Below are 17,236 nucleotides of genomic sequence, written 5' to 3' on the forward strand. Positions count from 1 at the left end.
CAAGCACCAAAGAGGCACCATGTCAACAGGACCTTGAAAGACTAAGATCAAGAGCCTTATTATTGTATTGGTAGGTTCTTTAATTTTTTTTGTCATGAAATTTTTCAAACATATTGTAACACTGAAAGAAATTTACAGTGAGTATATCCACCACCTAGATTCTACCCCTAACACTTTACTCTACTTGCTCAGTACACATCTATCCATTAATCCATCACTCTATCCTTCCACCAATCCATCTTATATTTCTGACAAATTCCAACTGCAGACATCTAAATACAGCCCCTAAATATCTCAGTACGCAAATCATTAACTAGGCTTTAATATTTGCTTTCAGTTTGTTTTTCTTTTGACATAACGTTTACATCTGATAAAATACACAAATCTTAAGTGTGCACTAGTTGAGTTTCGACAAATGTATACACATAATCCATACCCATATCGAGGCATAGAACATTACCAGCACCCAGAAAGTTCCTGCCTGCACCTTCCCCACCAATCCCTCTCCCTGTCCTCCCAGAAGCAACAGTTATACTGATTTTTTTTCTACTATTGATTAGTTCAAGAAGTTCATATAAGCCATGCAATATGTATTCATGTATTTGAGGTTCTTTCACTCAGCATTATGGTTTTGAAATTCATCCACATTGTTGCACACATCAGCAGTTTGTTCTTTTTTCTAATCACTGCATAGTATTCCATTGTATGAATGTACTGTAGTTTGTTTATCCATTTTCCTATTGATGGATAAATGAGGTGTTTCCAGTTTTTGGATATTATAAGTAAAATTCTTTTATTCTTATACAAGTCTTTTTGTGGATGTTTATTTTCATTTCTCTTGGGTAAATACCAAGGAGTGAAACTGCTTTATTATATGGTAGGTTTACAGTTATAAGAAACTTCCAGATCTTTCCCAAAGAGGTTGTTCCATTGTATATTCCCATCAACAAAGTATGAGAGTTCTGTTTGCTTCATATCCTCCCCTAAATTTGATGCTACCAGTCTTTTTAATTTCAGCCACTCCAGTGTGTGTGTAAAGACATAGTGTTTTAATTTGCATTTTTCTGAAAACTAATGATGTTGAGCAGTTTGTCATGTGCTTATTGGTCATTTATGTATCTTCTTTGTGAAGTAACTGTTCAATTCTTTTATCCATTTTTTCTTTTTTTTTCTTTTTCTTCTAATTGTTGAATTATGGAAGTTATTTATATATTCTGGATGCCAGTCTTTTGTCAGATATGCTTTGTGAATATTTTATCCCTGCCTATAGCTTGCCTATTCATTTTCTCAATGGCATATTTTGGTGAGCTGAATTTGATTTTGACAGAGTCTAATTTATCAATTTCTTCTTTTATAGTTTTTGTGACCTAAGAAACTTCCGCCCATGCCCAAGACACAAAAATACTTTCCTGTTTTATTCTAAAAGCTTTATGGTTTTAGCTTTTATATTTAGATCTATGATCCATCTCAAGTTACTTTTTATGCATGCTATGAAGTAGGGGTCAAGGTTCACTTCTCCCATCTGGATATACAGTTGTTCCAGCACCGTGTATAGCTTCTTAATAGACCACTGCTTACTTGGTTGTCTCACAAACACAGTCTGTCGGTCTCATTTTATAATTTGAGGGCTTTCTATGGGATAGTCAGACTGTTTTGCCCAAAGAAGCTCACAGTTTAGTGACATAAACAAAGGATGACAATTTAATGTGATACTTTCTATATTAGTAGCAAGTATAAAATACCATGGGTGGTACAGAGGAGGCAGCATTCAAGTGCACTCACAGTTTTGCATCACAGTAAAAACAGTTCACTAAATACTCAAGACGTTGAGAAGGCTTTAAGGACGACACAAACTGGGGCTTATGTTTTGGCTAAGTGACTGGAGATATTTTAAGACGGATATGCTCTAGGCCAAAATTGAGAATAAGTCAACTTTATTAACTTAATGGGGCCCTTTCTCCTCCTCTGGTAATACGCTCTTTAGTTGTCATCTTCACCTTTCCTTTTCTCCTTTGAAGCTGACTTCTCTTCTTTTAGCTGATCTTCTGACTTCGCAGTCTTCTCCTAGACAACCCTATCAAGGCCTTGGTACCATTCTGTCCTTCTCCTCTTATCACGATAACTATCATCTGTCCTCGCCCTCTTCCCTCACTCAGCAGACTCTACAATCAGCGATGGGCTAAAACCCATCTCATAAATTGATTTGCATTTTTATATTAATAGCTGATTAAGAATCAATGGAACACCATCACAGGTACTTCCATTTTTAATTGGGACTCCTGAAGACTTAACTACCTCAACTTGACCTCTACTTATTCAATTTCTCTGTGCCTCAGTCTCTTCTCATGTAAAATGGGGATAATCATTATACTTCCTTCACATAGATTTTCAAGGAATTAAATAAAGTAATACACGTAAAGTGCTTAGAACTGTGCTTGGGATAGAGTAAGCACTATGTAAGTGTTTGGCACGAGAGAAGGAATCGTCAATGCTAGAGTGTGAGGTAGAGGGATTCGGGGGCTGGGGGTGAGAAATTTTCCTGAAGTGGTCACATCCTGCTGCTAGGTGACAAAATGTTGTGGCCTGAGAACAAAGGACTACAAATCCGGCCTTCTCTTGGAGCTCAGGACCGGGAATACACAGAGGCCCGCATGAAGGGGACATTCAAGACTTCTTTTAACCATCGCTAGTCAGTGTTCAAGTGTGAAATGCCGGCGCCACCTTCTGGTCATCACGTGGAAATGAGAATTAAAGGCTCGGTGGCACCTCCAGTTGGCTGACACCAGCCGCACCTCCGAGGATCCCAGCAGCCTGAGCAGAGAAAGCAGGGAAAGGTGTGCCCCTGTGGTCTCCAGCGACAAAGAGCTCTGTGTCAGCTTCAGGTTGCATGTGTCCACCTTCCCCAAGGCAAGGATCAAATAACCGAGATCACACACAAAGAAAGGGAAATGTAGAACCCACTGTGAGGAGGAGCCACTTTATTTTCTTAACTCCAGGCATTTACCAAGATGAGAGATCAATGCAGAAGGCTGAGCCAGATACTGCGGACAGGCCTGCAAGGCACCAAATCCCACGGGCTGCAGAGCAGGAGGTGAGAAACTTTCTGTTGACTTTGAGGCACAGGGAGAACAGGCCAGTCTGTTGTGTCTCTGAGTTTTTTCACAGACAGGGATGGCATGCCTCTTCTGTGCCTGGCACTGTGGTAGCATCTTCATGTTAAGACTCTAGAACCTTGTGTGGTATTATTAACCCATTTAACTGGTGAGAAAACCAAAGCTCAGAGACCTCAGGAAACTGGTCAAAGGCCACCCTGTTGTTAAAGGACTGCGTTAGTTTGCTAGGGCTGCCATAAGAAAGTGCCAGACTGGATGGCTCAAACAACAGAAGCTAATTTTCCCACAGTTCTGGAGGCTGAAAGTCCAAGAACAAGGTGTCGGCAGGACTGGTTTCTCAGGAGGCCTCTCTCCTTGGTTTGTAGATGGTTGCCTCCTTGCTGTGTCCTCACATGATCATTCCTCTGTGTCCCAGCATCCCTGGTGTCTCTCTCTCTGTCCTAACCTCCTCTTCTTATAAGGACACCAGTAAGACTGGCTTAGGATACACCCTAACGGCCTCATTTTAACTTCATTACCTCTTTAAAGGCTCTATCACCAAATATAGTCACATTCTGAGGTACTAGGGGTTAGGGCCTCAACATACAAATTTTCAGGGAACACAATTCAGCCCATAACAGGGACCAAGTCAGACTTCAATCTCAGGCTTCTGATTTCAGTTCGTGGCCTGGTCTGTGGTCCCATGGATGCTTTGTCATCAATCAGGTTTAGGCAAAACTTGCTTTCATTTGATTTCAGTAGGATTGCAAGGTTCTAAGAACCCTACCATAGAAAGGATAATTGCCATAGAACTTCAGTCAGATGGCTATGTTTTTCATGGCTTCCTTTTAGGGTGATGAACCAAAGTGAACAAGATCTTAGGCCCATGTTTACCAAAGAGTTGGGGGAGGGAGGGTTAACTCTGCTGAGAAAACCACCACATTTGTAGGAAAACAGACCTTGTCTGTTTCCTCTTGGTTAAGCTGCCAATCTGTGCCCAGGACCAGTTTGACAGCACCCCTGTGTACCTTAGTTAGGACAGACTTTCCAGGTGCTGGGACTCACGAGAAGACCCTATGACAGCTGCTTCTTTCCTATGCTTGTTCAGTAGCACAGAGGAAATGGCAGTCACATGTTGTGCATGTGTCTGGGTACAAACTGTTGACCAAAGTTGAACTTCTTCCTTCAGTTGACGTGGAGGCCTAGGAATGCATGACGCATCCCTGTAATATTCTTGTGATCAGCAGGGGTCAAGACGCCCAAGTATCTTTCCAATCTTGCAGACATATGCTTGCTACCAATGGGCGAGGGCTCCGGCATGCTGGGATGCCTTAGTTTTGGGTGCGTGCCGCCATCATTAGCACTAAGTGAAAGGGCCTTGTGCTGCATCTGTAGCCAGATGAATGGTCTAGGAATTTACAAGTATGAAAAGCATGGGGACTTTGTGGGTTCACAGTTGTAACCAGTAAGATCTGACCAGATTCGGGTATTAATAAGACAATTAATTACAGCCCAGTGGAGCAGAGAGAACAGGGCACTGAAACACGCTCCATTCAAGTCAGCACTAAGCACTGGAAAGGGCCACAGTCCAACAGTCAGAAGTCCAGAGTTGAGACACATTATTGACTCTTACCAGCTATGTGGCTCTGGGTCACTGCACCTCACTGAGCCCATCTTAAAAGGGGACGATAAACTGCTCCAGACAATGTGTCCTCCTAGAGGCTGTCTCGATTTAAGAATCAATGAAATCATCTGCAGGAGGGTACTTTATATTCAGAATACGGTTTACAGATGTACCTTGTCTTTATTTTTAAACACGTCCTCTCTTTTACTAGCACAGCTCTCAGCACCAACTTTTATTATAGTGATTTTCACATTCCTTCATAGAAATTTACATGTTTAGCTTTCCTGCTAGACTGTGAGTTCCTTGAGAGTAGAGACTGTATTATTCATCTTGTATCTTTGGACTTAGCTCTTCCTAGGTACTCAATCTTTGCTGAACGAATAAATAAATAAATAAATACTGTTAATCTATAAATTTACAAAGGCATGAGGAAAATGGTGTGGATACATGAACATATATTATAAAAAAAAAGTTTGTAACTCTGGATCATTCAGAGATATGTCACTGGTTTATAAAATTCTCTTTTTCAAGTTCAGCACAAATAATTCAGTGAAGACTGGAGTGGGGTTTCTGGTTTTGTTCATGGCCAACTAATCAGGAGCTCTCGCCGAGAAAGAAACGTGCAGGTGCTCCTTCCTATCCAGACTCCTGCCAGGTGACCTCCTGCTATCTGAAGTCATGCTATCCAAACTCAGAGCCAAAGAGACAGGGGCAGGTTTATGGATGAATCTTGAACTCTGGTGTTCATCACCTGGGACCAAAGTGACACCTGTAAATATCCTTTGTCACCCAAATGTATTAGCTTCCTCAGCTTGGATGGCAAGGGATGCCCTGTTATCCAAACGTATTTATAACATTCCTTTTACACACAGACACAGGCATCAACACAGATACATACATGTACATATATGTAAGACTTTTCTGGACAACACCTTTTTCTTGACAACACCTATTGTTAATTGGTGTCCAGGATAAAGAACATCATCTAATACAAACTTTTTGGAGCTTCTCCTGCCTGATGGTACAGTCAGGCTTGATTCTGTACTGAGGAAGTATCTGAGGCTCTGGCACAGCGGGGGCATCCCAGGCTGCGTCTTAGGACTCACTGTCACCACGAAAGGGAGAAGGACACCCCAAATCCCTGGAGGGCCATCTCTGAATCCTTAGCTTCAGCAGAGCAGGCTCACTGAATGCTTCTTAAACGAGTGAGCACTTGGGCCGGCCGCAAGGGCAGAGGCAAGAAAATGATGTGACCACCTCCAGAAGCCAACATACGGGTGTTGACTTAAAGCACTTTGCTTTAGTATCAAAATTTAGGCAGTATTTATGATATCATATGTATATTTTAACAAAGTATTTAGAGATCCTTTGGCCACAGTTAACGCAAGCTATCTCAAATGCATAGCTTTTTCAAAATAAGGTTTTTTGTTTTGTTGTTATTTTCAATCTTCAAACTATATGGCTTTACTGCTGTTTATTCAGAAGAGAATCAAGATCAACGGTTTTTTTTTTTCTACAACCTTACTGATGACATGGAAGCAAATTCCTACCTGTGAACCAGAGTGTTCTTGAGGCCACCAACCAGGCCTCGGGCGATAGTCTTCACTCTGGGGGTGAGAATTGCTTGAGAGACGTGGAAGGAGCCGCGAGGGGCCCGCTCACTCAGAGTGGTCTCCAAGAAGAGGATTAGCTTGTGCACACTTGTGGTGTTTGCCCAGGGTGCTGGAATCTTCTTTCCTGGCCACAGGAAGGGGTATTGCTTGTAGAAGGGACAGTGATAGAAAATAAGAACCTGAAACGTTCCAAACAGAAAAGGAGAGCAGTTCATGGACAAGCTGAATGGCAACTCCTTAGCTTTACGCTGACGGCTAGGTGGAAAGGCAAACAAATATAGACATACATGGAAAGTCAAGAATTGTTATACATTCTTTTAGAAAAATCAATAAGCAAAGATTAAAGTACTTGTTACAGGTGTGACTTGAAGATTCTTAACTTTTCTTTTGTCATGAACACCTGTGGAAGCACGGTAAAATCCTGAACGCCTTCTCAGACTGCTTTAAATGAATGCGTAAAATAAAATACACAGGATTACAAAGAAAATCAATGAGATGGAAATACAGCTATCAACATATTAATTAGTTTGCAATAAATTAATGGATATGCTTCATAATAAATACCTTTGTGGGGACCTGAAATTGGCCACCCCAAGATATGTCTCTTTGGCACAGGATTATTTGAGGCTGATTGCTTTTGATAAACTGGGACAGGGAAGGAGGCTCTGAGGAATGGAACTTGCCCTTTGTTGGGACACATTTACATTTGTAAGGTAGATCTCTATCTGTAAAGGTGCCTCCCTCTCTGTACCAGGAAGAAGAAAGGAGATGACCTTTTCTCTAAAAACTCTTAATCAATACCAAAGGCAAGGACTTAAATCTGCATTTTATTGTGCTAGTCTGGTAACCTCCTGTAACTGACTCCCCTTCCCCTCCCAACGTTGGCATTTCTCTAAGGATTAAGCATCTTTCCTTAGGCTAGGAACTGATTGCTGCGCTCACCTGTGACCACCAGCTCCAGACAATAGACTTGCCTCCTGCTACGCCCTCTGAGACAGCAGACCACTACCTGCTGTGTCCATCAAGCGCTGTGCTGATGGGGCAATCTTGTGACTATTGTGGGAGGGACATTTCAATCACATGTGAAACACCCTGTTTGGGGGTATATAACCACTACGTGCACACCACTTCTTCGGTGCCCTTTCTTCCTTCGAGAAGAAAGGCCCCGGGCCATGGTTCCTCATAAAGCTTTGTTTAATTTTCTCTTGCTATTCTGTCTCATGTGAATTTAATTCGTTCTCCGGCCAGACGAACCCCCATTTGGGGAGAGGAAATGCCTTCCTCCCCTACACCTTCAAATAAAATATTTTGTTGTAAATCTAATACGTTCCATAATTTTGAGTTACTGATGAGTATAAATGATATTTCAAAAGCTATCCATAAGAACTGGAATGTGATATGGAAATCTCTGTGATTTCCATGGGGACAAAGTCAGAGTAGGGCCAATCCTGCTGTGGTCAATGCAGGCACTTACAATCAATGGGGATATTAATTTTCACTTAAAAGTTAGTGAGAATTGGGACCCGCTGCGTGGCGGAGTGGTTAAGTTCTCGCACTCTGCTTTGGCGGCCTGGGGTTTCGCCAGTTCGGATCCTGGGTGGGGACATGGCACCGCTTGCGTTGGGCTATGCTGGGGTGGGGTCCCACATGCCACAACTGGAAGGACCCACAACCAAAAATACGCAACTATGTACCAGGGGGCTTTGGGGAGAAAAAGGAAAAATTAAATCTTTAAAAAAAAAAAAGGTGAGTGAGAATAAACGTAGTTTTTTCCTATCCAAATTCACAGACTTCTTACATTCCACTCACACTCTCTCCCCTTGGGAATCTCTGGACCCAGGTGGAGAACCCCTGTGGCTACTGCTGTCTGGAAGTTATGACTCCTTTGCTCATGAAACTGACACAGCTCTTGGAGTTCAGATCAATACACAACTAATTTGGGAGCACACACATCTTGCACTGTGTATGCTGACTCTGAGTGAAATTGCCTGTCCCAGGAGAGGGAGGGAGTTCTCTGCTTGAGGTAGGAAAGACTTTGAGGAGCTGATGGGTCTCCAGAGGGACCTCTCAGGATGGTGGTGATTTCAAAATAATTAGCAAGCCACATCCACAGCATTAATTAGTTTCTGAGAGGCAGCTGAGGGACAGAGAGTTGCTAATTTGGTTTCTAGAAGTCACATATCTTTCCCCTCCTGGGTACCAGTGATTCTTCCTGGAGGAATGTCCAGCGTGCATGTTTACACTCTCTGGACTGCAATCCTCGGATAGCTGGCCCCAGAGCATAATCCTCCAGGCACCCAAGATCGAGGGCTCTGAACGTGTGTCTTGTTTCCGGTGCACATTTAGCTCATGACTAAGGTGCCAGACTAACCGCTCCTGAAGGCCTAGGGCTGGGGAGCGCCAGGCTTGATGCCTGAACAGGCTAATAGCTGTTCTTGTTGTTTTTAATGGATTTGAGTAATGTCTGACTGACTGCTAATGCTGGCTGTGTGTTAATGAGGTTAATCACCGGCTCATTGTAAGCAGATTGCCTGGGAGATCGGGTAGATTTGCTGCTGGCGGTGGAACTGGCTAGTTTGGAAGGCAGAGGTCTCCAGCATCATAAGTGAGGAAAGCTGGCCTGTGAAATGGACTGTGGGAGAGGCGGAGGCTGTGTGACCCTCGACAGGGCCTGTCAGACCGTTTCCTGTGCGTGAGGGACGAAAAGACAGTCTATTCTTTACTCTGCCTTGGAAAAGATGCAGAAAGTACAAATTACAGGAAAGGGGTTTGAATACTTTTCCTCGAGAGTCTTTTTGGGCAATCTGACCCTAAAGGTTATAGGGAGAATTTCTGTTTACAGGAGGAGGTTGGCCTAGCAAACCAACCCTCATTCTACAGAGTTCCAGGGGCAGTAACTGTTGCCCCAGGGCCCGGGTTTTGCATGTGCCCCCTACCTGGCTCTGCTGTATTTTTCTCTGAAATACTTTCCCTTCCAATGATCAGTTTTTCTCTTGAGACTCAGATTAAAAATCTTATTTCCTTTGAGAATTGTTCCATAATTGACCTCTTCTCATTCTGGCCAGTCCTTTACTAGAGGCCCCTGGGATGTAGATTTATACTATGTACTATTTTCAATTGAGTGCTTACAAACCCCTTTCTTCATATAGTACATTTGAGGTAGTTTTATCCTCAACTGTATATCAGGTGTTTTGTATTTTACTAGTGTTCTGCATTCTTACCTTTTCATTAAGATTCTAAATACTGTCAAGATGCAGATTAAATATTCTAATTCACTGTACCCTCAAAACTCATAGCCACTAACGTACAGAGATACACCTGTGAGTTGTGATGTAATTGCATGTTGAATAAATGAAATTTGACAAAATGGTTGTACAGTTCTTGCTATTAAATTGTAGCCATAAAATACTCAGGGGGTTACACGCAAGGCAGCTCATTACATAATGAATATTTGACGCTTAACTGCCAGTATGGCACTGCCCCAGCAGGGGGAGATGCCTGAGGACTCTGTGGGAGATCTGCTTAGCTTTTGAGAAGAGACCTGGCAGGGAAATTTTGGGAAAGGAAGAAGAAAAAGGAGATGCCAGAATTCAAATCGACGACATTCTCTCTTTTTCTGTTATGTCATCACAGACTCTTTCCTTCATAATTTTAGGCATACTTGTCATTGGATGACACAGATTAGCCCATACTTTATGATAGATCATTGCTGTGCTGCTAGAAATTCACTGTCCACGCTATGCATTATTCCTGAAAATATCTGTTACTCCTGCAGATTTCTAAGCAATTTAGCATGCAATATGGCAACCTATCCAGAACACTATGTGTATACAAAATTATAAAACTATATTTATCACAAATATCTGTTTATAAACTTAGCTATACTCAAATTTAACCTTCCCTGAATCCCCATAGTCAAAAGCCCTCTTACAGATCTCTGTCCCTTTCTCCATTCTGCTAACCCTCTGAGACCCTGCTAACAGTGGCTCATGAATAAAGACAAAGTGTTTCTGTTGGCATCATCTACTACACTAGTTGTGAAAGTCACCAAGATGTGTAACAGGCTCTTGCCATGTGGGGGATCAAAATCAGCCACGGCAAAATGTGTCTCTTTGCCTTGATTTTTTTTTTTTTTTAAGATTTTATTATTTCCTTTTTCTCCCCAAAGCCCCCCGGTACATAGTTGTATATTCTTCGTTGTGGATTCTTCTAGTTGTGGTATGTGGGACGCTGCCTCAGCGTGGTTTGATGAGCAGTGCCATGTCCGCACCCAGGATTCGAACCAACGAAACACTGGGCCGCCTGCAGCGGAGCGCGCGAACTTAACCACTTGGCCACGGGGCCAGCCCCTGCCTTGATTATTTTTAAAGACAACAGACTCTGAAAGAAACTTTGACCTTCTCCCTAACTGCCTAAAGGAACTTAAGACAGAAGATCTGTTCCATGAAGGAGCTAATACCAGAAGATAACTATAGTAAGATGTTAACTAGGTGCGATAGACAGGAAGGCACTAACAAGCCCATTTTTACCAAATTTCTGTCTCCCAGGTCACACTGTCTATAGATGGCCCAAAAACTACTTGGTTATCAAACATATGCATTTCTATCTCCATGTAAATTGCCTTCCTCCCTTTGAAGTCCCAAACCACTACCCCCAACATCCTCTTTTGTCTTTAGCTGAAGATGGTATTTAAGGTGGTGGCTTTGGCCATTTCAGTGAGTTACTCAGTTTTCCTGGGTCTCTCCCATGTATACATGTTATTAAACTTTGTTCTATTTTCCCCTTTTATTCTGCCTCATGTCAATTTAATTCTTAGACCAGCCAGAAGGACCTAAAGGATAGAGGAATTATCTTCCTCCCCTACACCACTCACTAACAATGTTCTCTGGGCAAGGTGCTTAACCTCTCCAAGTCTCCCGTTTTCTCATGTGTAAAATGGGGATAATAACAAAATACTGACCAACCTCCTAGTGTTGTGGAGAGGATTACACATGTTAATCCACGTACCTAGCACAGTGGAAAGGCTCAATAAATGTTAGTTGCTATTATGACTGTTGTTATTACTATTGTTTAACATTGTAAGAGAGAGACTCCACTGGGGAAAAAATCTCTCCAAATTAGACCTGTGAGTTGGAACAGATACCAACTCAAGTTTAGAGGGAGAGGCATTGTCACTGACTGACTGCCCTGAGGAACTCAAGGGTGGGTTTGGGCACATTTCATTGTTTAAGGGATGCAGTCACCAACCACCCTGAACCAGACCAAGCCCTACCACAAAAGCGGGTGCCTATGACCTTTGCCTTATTTTTAATGCTAAGATCTCTTCTCTGGGAGGAGCTTAGGCCTTATTAGCATAACCTGCAGTTTATGTGGAGGCTTGTTTTCCAAATGAGCCTGCTCAAGCCAAAACCCACCTCTCCCTTTGGAATATTCATTCCCCATCGGAAATAAACGGCCCTGCTTCCCTTCGTTTGGGGATGCCAACTTTGGAAATGGTTCTGCATGGCCTTCTATTTGCTGCAAATATACCCTATGTTGTGAGACCACTACTTCTGGTGGAGAGTCTGATTTTAACTCGCCAGGAGGTGAACTCACTTTGGTAACAGTGTGATAAATCATTGGCAAAATACCACTTACAAAGTTTTAGTGAGAAAAAGTGGCTTAGACAACTTTTAACAGATACTAAAAGTTAACCCATTAGCCACTGTGGAGTCAAAGGCATTTAGCATTTTTACAGGTGTGCAAAACAACCTGGTGTTTCCAGTTACTCAGGTCAAACCTGGGAGTCATCCTTGAATCCTCACTTTCTTTCACGCCCCAAATCCCATCCATCAGAAAACGCTGTTGGCCCTACCTTCCCATAGATTCCGACCTGCCCACTGCCGACTAGTAGTCTCCTCACTGGTTTCCCATCTTTCCTCGCTCCTCCTACCCCTGGTCTCTTCCTAGCAATCACAGAGATCCCATTAAAACCTAATTCAGGTCTCAGCACCCTGTGCTCAGAACTCTTCCAGAATTTTCCTCACTCAGAGTAGAAGCCAAAGTCCTTACATGATCACCCATTATCTCTCTGGCCTCCTGCTGCTCTACTCTCCATCCAGCCCCAAGGCCCTGCTTTTCCTGGGGTGTCCGGCACACTCCTGCTTTGGGGCTCTGCACTGGCTGGTTCCTCTGTAGAGAAAACTCTTCCCCTAATAAGCCCCTATTAACTCCCTTAACTGTCTACCCTGATCAAGCTATTTAAAATTGCAACCAACCCTCCAACCCACAGAGCCCTGGCTCTCCCTTACTACGCTTGACTTTCTTTTTTCATCACTCCGATCACTTTCTAGCATTATATATAATGTGTTTACTATGTTTATTATCTACGATCTATCTCCCTCCAGCTGAATGAAAGCTCCCTCAGGGCAAAGATCTTTGTGTACCGATTTACCCCAAGTACTGAGAATGATGCTTGGCACATACTTGGTGTTCAATAAATATTTGCAAGTGAATAATCTTTAATTGATTTTTAACTAAAAGCTCTTCCTTAAGTTTAACAATAACTGCCTCTTTTAGATGCTTTGGTTAATGTATCTATGAGTAAGTGAGCAACTATGAATGAAAAGTACTTGTTTTTTCCCCTTTTTAAAATAAAAAGAGTCTAAGTGCAGGCTGACCTTTCCTGAAGCTCCCCTCTCCCACTATCTACCATCCTTTGGGATCAGAGCAGAATATATCTGAAGCTCACTTTCTTTTTCTTGAGTGTGTCTTTCATGGGTCTATGTTTGGGGGCTGTCCTCAGCCTGAGCAATCTGGGGACTGTTCTTCCAACCTGGATCCCTTCCACAGGCTCTTCCTTCCTTAACTCCTGCCAGTATGACCCAAATTCTGTGAAGATGGCCTTTGAAGATGTTAACACCCCTGAGATGAATCACCTCATGTGCCTTTCTCAGCTAATGCTGTAATTTACCAATCAATCCCTTGGCAGGGATTCTCTGACACTGAGTTGAAGGCAGGATGGAATGGATTATCCCTGAGGGCAATTAGGAAGGCAAAAATGGGCTCTATGGGAGACAGAAAAGTGGTATGACCAACTGGTCCCATTTGACGACTGTGCTTTGGGTTGGTTCTGGCCAGCCCACTCAAAGTTAATTTAGATGTCAAACAGGTTGCCAAACAAGTTTTAAATATTTGGCAGGTGTTAATCCCAGTTCGATGGCGCCGGGGGAGCCCTATCCTACAGCCTGGGAACCAGTGTGCTATGTTTGATATTCCAAACAATCTATACCTTCTGGTCTAAGAGCGCTGGAGTGAGCTGTCTTACAGCTGGCCATATAGAAACAGCAGAAAGAGTGAGGTTCTCGCCCTTGGAAGCTCATCTCTGTTTCCTCCTACCTGGCACTTCTTCTCCCACAGGGTCTGTAGCCTCAGACTCTCCACACTGCAGGCTGAGCACAGCTTGCTTCCAAAGGCCTCCCGGATGCGGAGAATCAGGCGTTGGTGATGGGCCTCCTCCATGGCATAGAAGTGGTTGAAATCCAGGAAGACAATCTCCCTCGGGTGCTGTGCAAGAAAGGAGTCAATCTCCATCAGCCCATCCCAGACCTTGATGCCAAAGAGCCCATGAATGAAGTAGATCTCCTGGTCGGCATCCCCCGGCTTGGAAGACACACGCAGGTCGAAGTAGCGGATCCCAGCTTCCAGCTGTTCTCGGAAAGTCAGGTTCTGAGTCACAGACCATTTCTTCATCAGCTTCTTCACCAAGGAGATCCTGGCGAGGCGTTTGATAGCTGGGGTTTGATCAGGCCCCACCGGGGACTTTTCATCTACCCAGTAGCTGAATGAGTCATGGGAACCTATACAAAGCAATAAAGGGGAGGAGAGCAGTTGAGGCTGGAGCTGGGAAAAATAAGCCAACTGAGAAGAAAACAAAGAAAAATTAAGAACCAAATGCACACAAAAGTTGTAAACGAAGACGTGAAAAAATTTTCAAGCTTGCCAGGAATGAGTAAGCACAAATAAAAGTAACGTAGTCTTATTATCAGCTTGTTAAGCCTGAGGTAAAACTATAATTCTCGTATATTGTTAATGTAAGGTAAATTAAAACCCTTTTGGAAAGCTACTGAGAAATATGTTTGGAAAGAGGAGCTTTAAAATATTCATACCATTTGATCTAGTAATTTCATTTCAGAAAAGCTATCCTGAAGAAATAAACTAACATTTAGAAAAACAAAGATGGCTGCTGAAGAATATTCATAGCAGAGACAAAGTGGAGGTTGCTTAAGCATCTCTCATTGAAGTACGCTCAATGGTGGCAAATCCACTTTATTCGTGCAGTCATCGAAACAAAGCCTACGAAAACTCTCTATCCCAACAATGCTGCAACAGGCATTTAAATTCTAGGAAGGGAAGAATTAAAAAAACCCAAACTATCTTCTTTTTATGATTTTGTATACACTATTTTACTATTGTAAAAAGGAGTCAGTAGAAATGACTTCTTGACAGATCAGATAAACCTTCTGAAGAACTCGATACAGGTTAGTTACATGGCCCTCTTTTTGAATTCATCCCTTAATGGTCAAATGTGCCACTAAATGGTCAAAATCATGTCCTTTTCCTCTGCATTAAAGAAAAGAGGGTAGGTACCCTCTTAGACACTGAGATGATCTTATTGTTAGAGGCATTTCATACATAATATAGAATTTTACAAAACTACTGTCTTATGCCTTATTATTTCCATTTTCTTGAAAATAAATCATTCTGGGATGGCTTTACTATTTTATGTTCTCAGAAATAAAGTGAAAAAAGAAAAAAAGGGTGACAGGCAATGCTTTATTTTTACGTGGTCTCTAGAACATGGAGGATATTCAGTAACTATTAAGAAAAAGCACATCTATTAATCCTTAGGCAAAGTCAGTTTTGCAAGTGAGAAAATTATTAGCATATTTCAGGTAAAAATAATTGCCGTGACTAATAGAAATGTGGAGCGAGTCCCCCTGGATTTTCCACATTGGTTGGCTCTGTTAATGAGACTCACTGGATACTTGCCTAATGCTCTGCTTCCTTTGGCTGTACAGAGACAGGAAACCTTTATACCTCCTCATTGAGAGATTTATTATGAATACATTATATATAGATGGTGAACAGCCAGTTCTCTCTTCTTTTTAAATTATATTAGCAGTCCAGCTGTTCAGGATTGAGTGTGTAATATAGTGCGAGGCACGCACTGAACTTAATTCTTCCCTGGGGATGAGGGACTAGCCATTACCCAAGCACGGAGGAGAGACAAATCCCCTCTGGGGTTCTCTTGTTGGTGCTAAGCTCAGCTCCATCTCCAGAGGGAGATGTGCTAAGAACCTCCAAGGTTTTTCTCCACGTCTGAGGAATATGCAGCAATGTGACAGTGATGGGGCTCCAGGGACCATTTCTGAAAACACAGGGCCACACGTGGTACCCACAGAAGAGGGAGGGTGTGCGCATTCCCTGGGAACATGGCGTCTCTCTTTATCTCTCTGCTCCCTTTGCCATTTCCCCTTTTCCTTTGTGACATCCTGTGTCCAGCGCAGCCCTCCCTCCCCTTGACAGGAAAGGACAGGACAATGGAGCACATTGTTTGCAGAATGTTTTATGGCAGTTGTCCTACCTAGGCCTACAGCCTTCGAAGCTAGCCATCACTGATTAACCGCTATCAATATGTTTGCCTTTCTTCCCATTTTTTCCCAGGAAGCTTTTGCCTCATATAGAGTGAGGGAAATAACATTCAGGTACTTAAGTGCATTTAACTATTTATTTTTTGAAAAACAGGATAAAAATGTCCTCCCCTCTCCTGCACATAGAATATTTACACGTTATACAACCTACAAATAGTAATTATAAAAAGAAAATCCTAATATTTTACACCCCAAATTCACTATCAAAGTGTTGTCTTCTCCCTGGACCCGAGGGAGGTTATTTTACCCTTTAACGACTGTGCGGTGTGGGCTCCTTCTCCCTCTCTGCCCTGGGATGTATGGATTAAACTCACGCATTCCTCCAGCAGAGAAGAACCCTGCCTCATGGGTCCTCGCCTTATTCTCTGAGAGAAGTGCTGAGCGTTGAGTCATTAAGCACAGCAGTTCCATGAGTTCTGGTTTGTTTTATGCCAAGAGAGGAAACAGCTTAGGACCTCACTCTGCTGTGATTTCTGTCAGGGAAAGTGTTGTTGCTGCTACTACCCAGCGATACCTGCGCAGCTTCCCTCATCCCTCTCTCCGACTCCTTCATCTCTGTCTACAGTAGATTTAAGGGGTGCTCTTTATCTTAAGAACAAAACAAAGCACTTTCCCTTACGTGTCTTATCCCCTCAAGTGACCGTCTTCTCTTTCTTCCTCGCTGTCACACTCTTGAAAGGGAGGCAAGTCCTGCAGCCTTTGTCTCCTATGATCTCCTCACTCCTTCCCATGCAAAGCCACCTCCTGTCCTTCTACTGCTACTCTTGATCCTTAAAACCTTCAAATCAACAATTCCAGATGGTGTTATTCTTCTTGGCTTCTCTGAGGTTTTGCTAAATCAGCTCTTTTCTGGAAACTCTCGTTCCTTGTATTCTGGGATGCATGCTTCTGAGTGTTCCTATCCTTCTGTTACCAGTTGCCACTCTTTTTGCTTCCTTTGCTGGCTCCTCTTCCTTCTGCTTGTCCCCAAATGTAAATGTTTTCCGAAGATCTCTACTGGCTTCTTTTCCCCCTCTTCAGAGGTTTCATCCACTCCCCAGTTTTACCACAGCACCATTATGCTGATAACCCCAAAGGCTTCATTTCCAGCCCAGACTCTTCTAAGTTCCAAATTTATGTTTCCGACTTCCTGCTGTGGTCTTCCACCCAATGGCCTACTCACACAACAAATCGCAGATTTTCAAGGTCCAGCTACTCACGTTGTACCTCCCACCC

At 42.9% G+C, this 17,236-nt stretch overlaps 1 protein-coding gene across 6 annotated transcripts in view; it reads right to left on the reverse strand.

Moving 5' to 3' along the window:
* PLCXD2 (phosphatidylinositol specific phospholipase C X domain containing 2) overlaps nt 1-17,236 on the reverse strand; it is a 51,843-nt gene that overhangs the window by 6,415 nt on the left and 28,192 nt on the right. For all 6 annotated transcript variants that reach the window (XM_008530363.2, XM_008530380.2, XM_008530371.2 and 3 more), the window contains exons 3-4: nt 13,707-14,167; nt 6,267-6,508 (exon numbers count right to left, since the gene is read on the reverse strand). In XM_008530363.2, the coding sequence (XP_008528585.1) occupies nt 6,267-6,508; nt 13,707-14,167 (703 nt within the window). The remainder of the gene's footprint in view (nt 1-6,266; nt 6,509-13,706; nt 14,168-17,236) is intronic.

Source organism: Equus przewalskii, chromosome 18, assembly GCF_037783145.1.
Source record: "Equus przewalskii isolate Varuska chromosome 18, EquPr2, whole genome shotgun sequence".
NCBI lineage: Eukaryota > Metazoa > Chordata > Mammalia > Perissodactyla > Equidae > Equus > Equus przewalskii.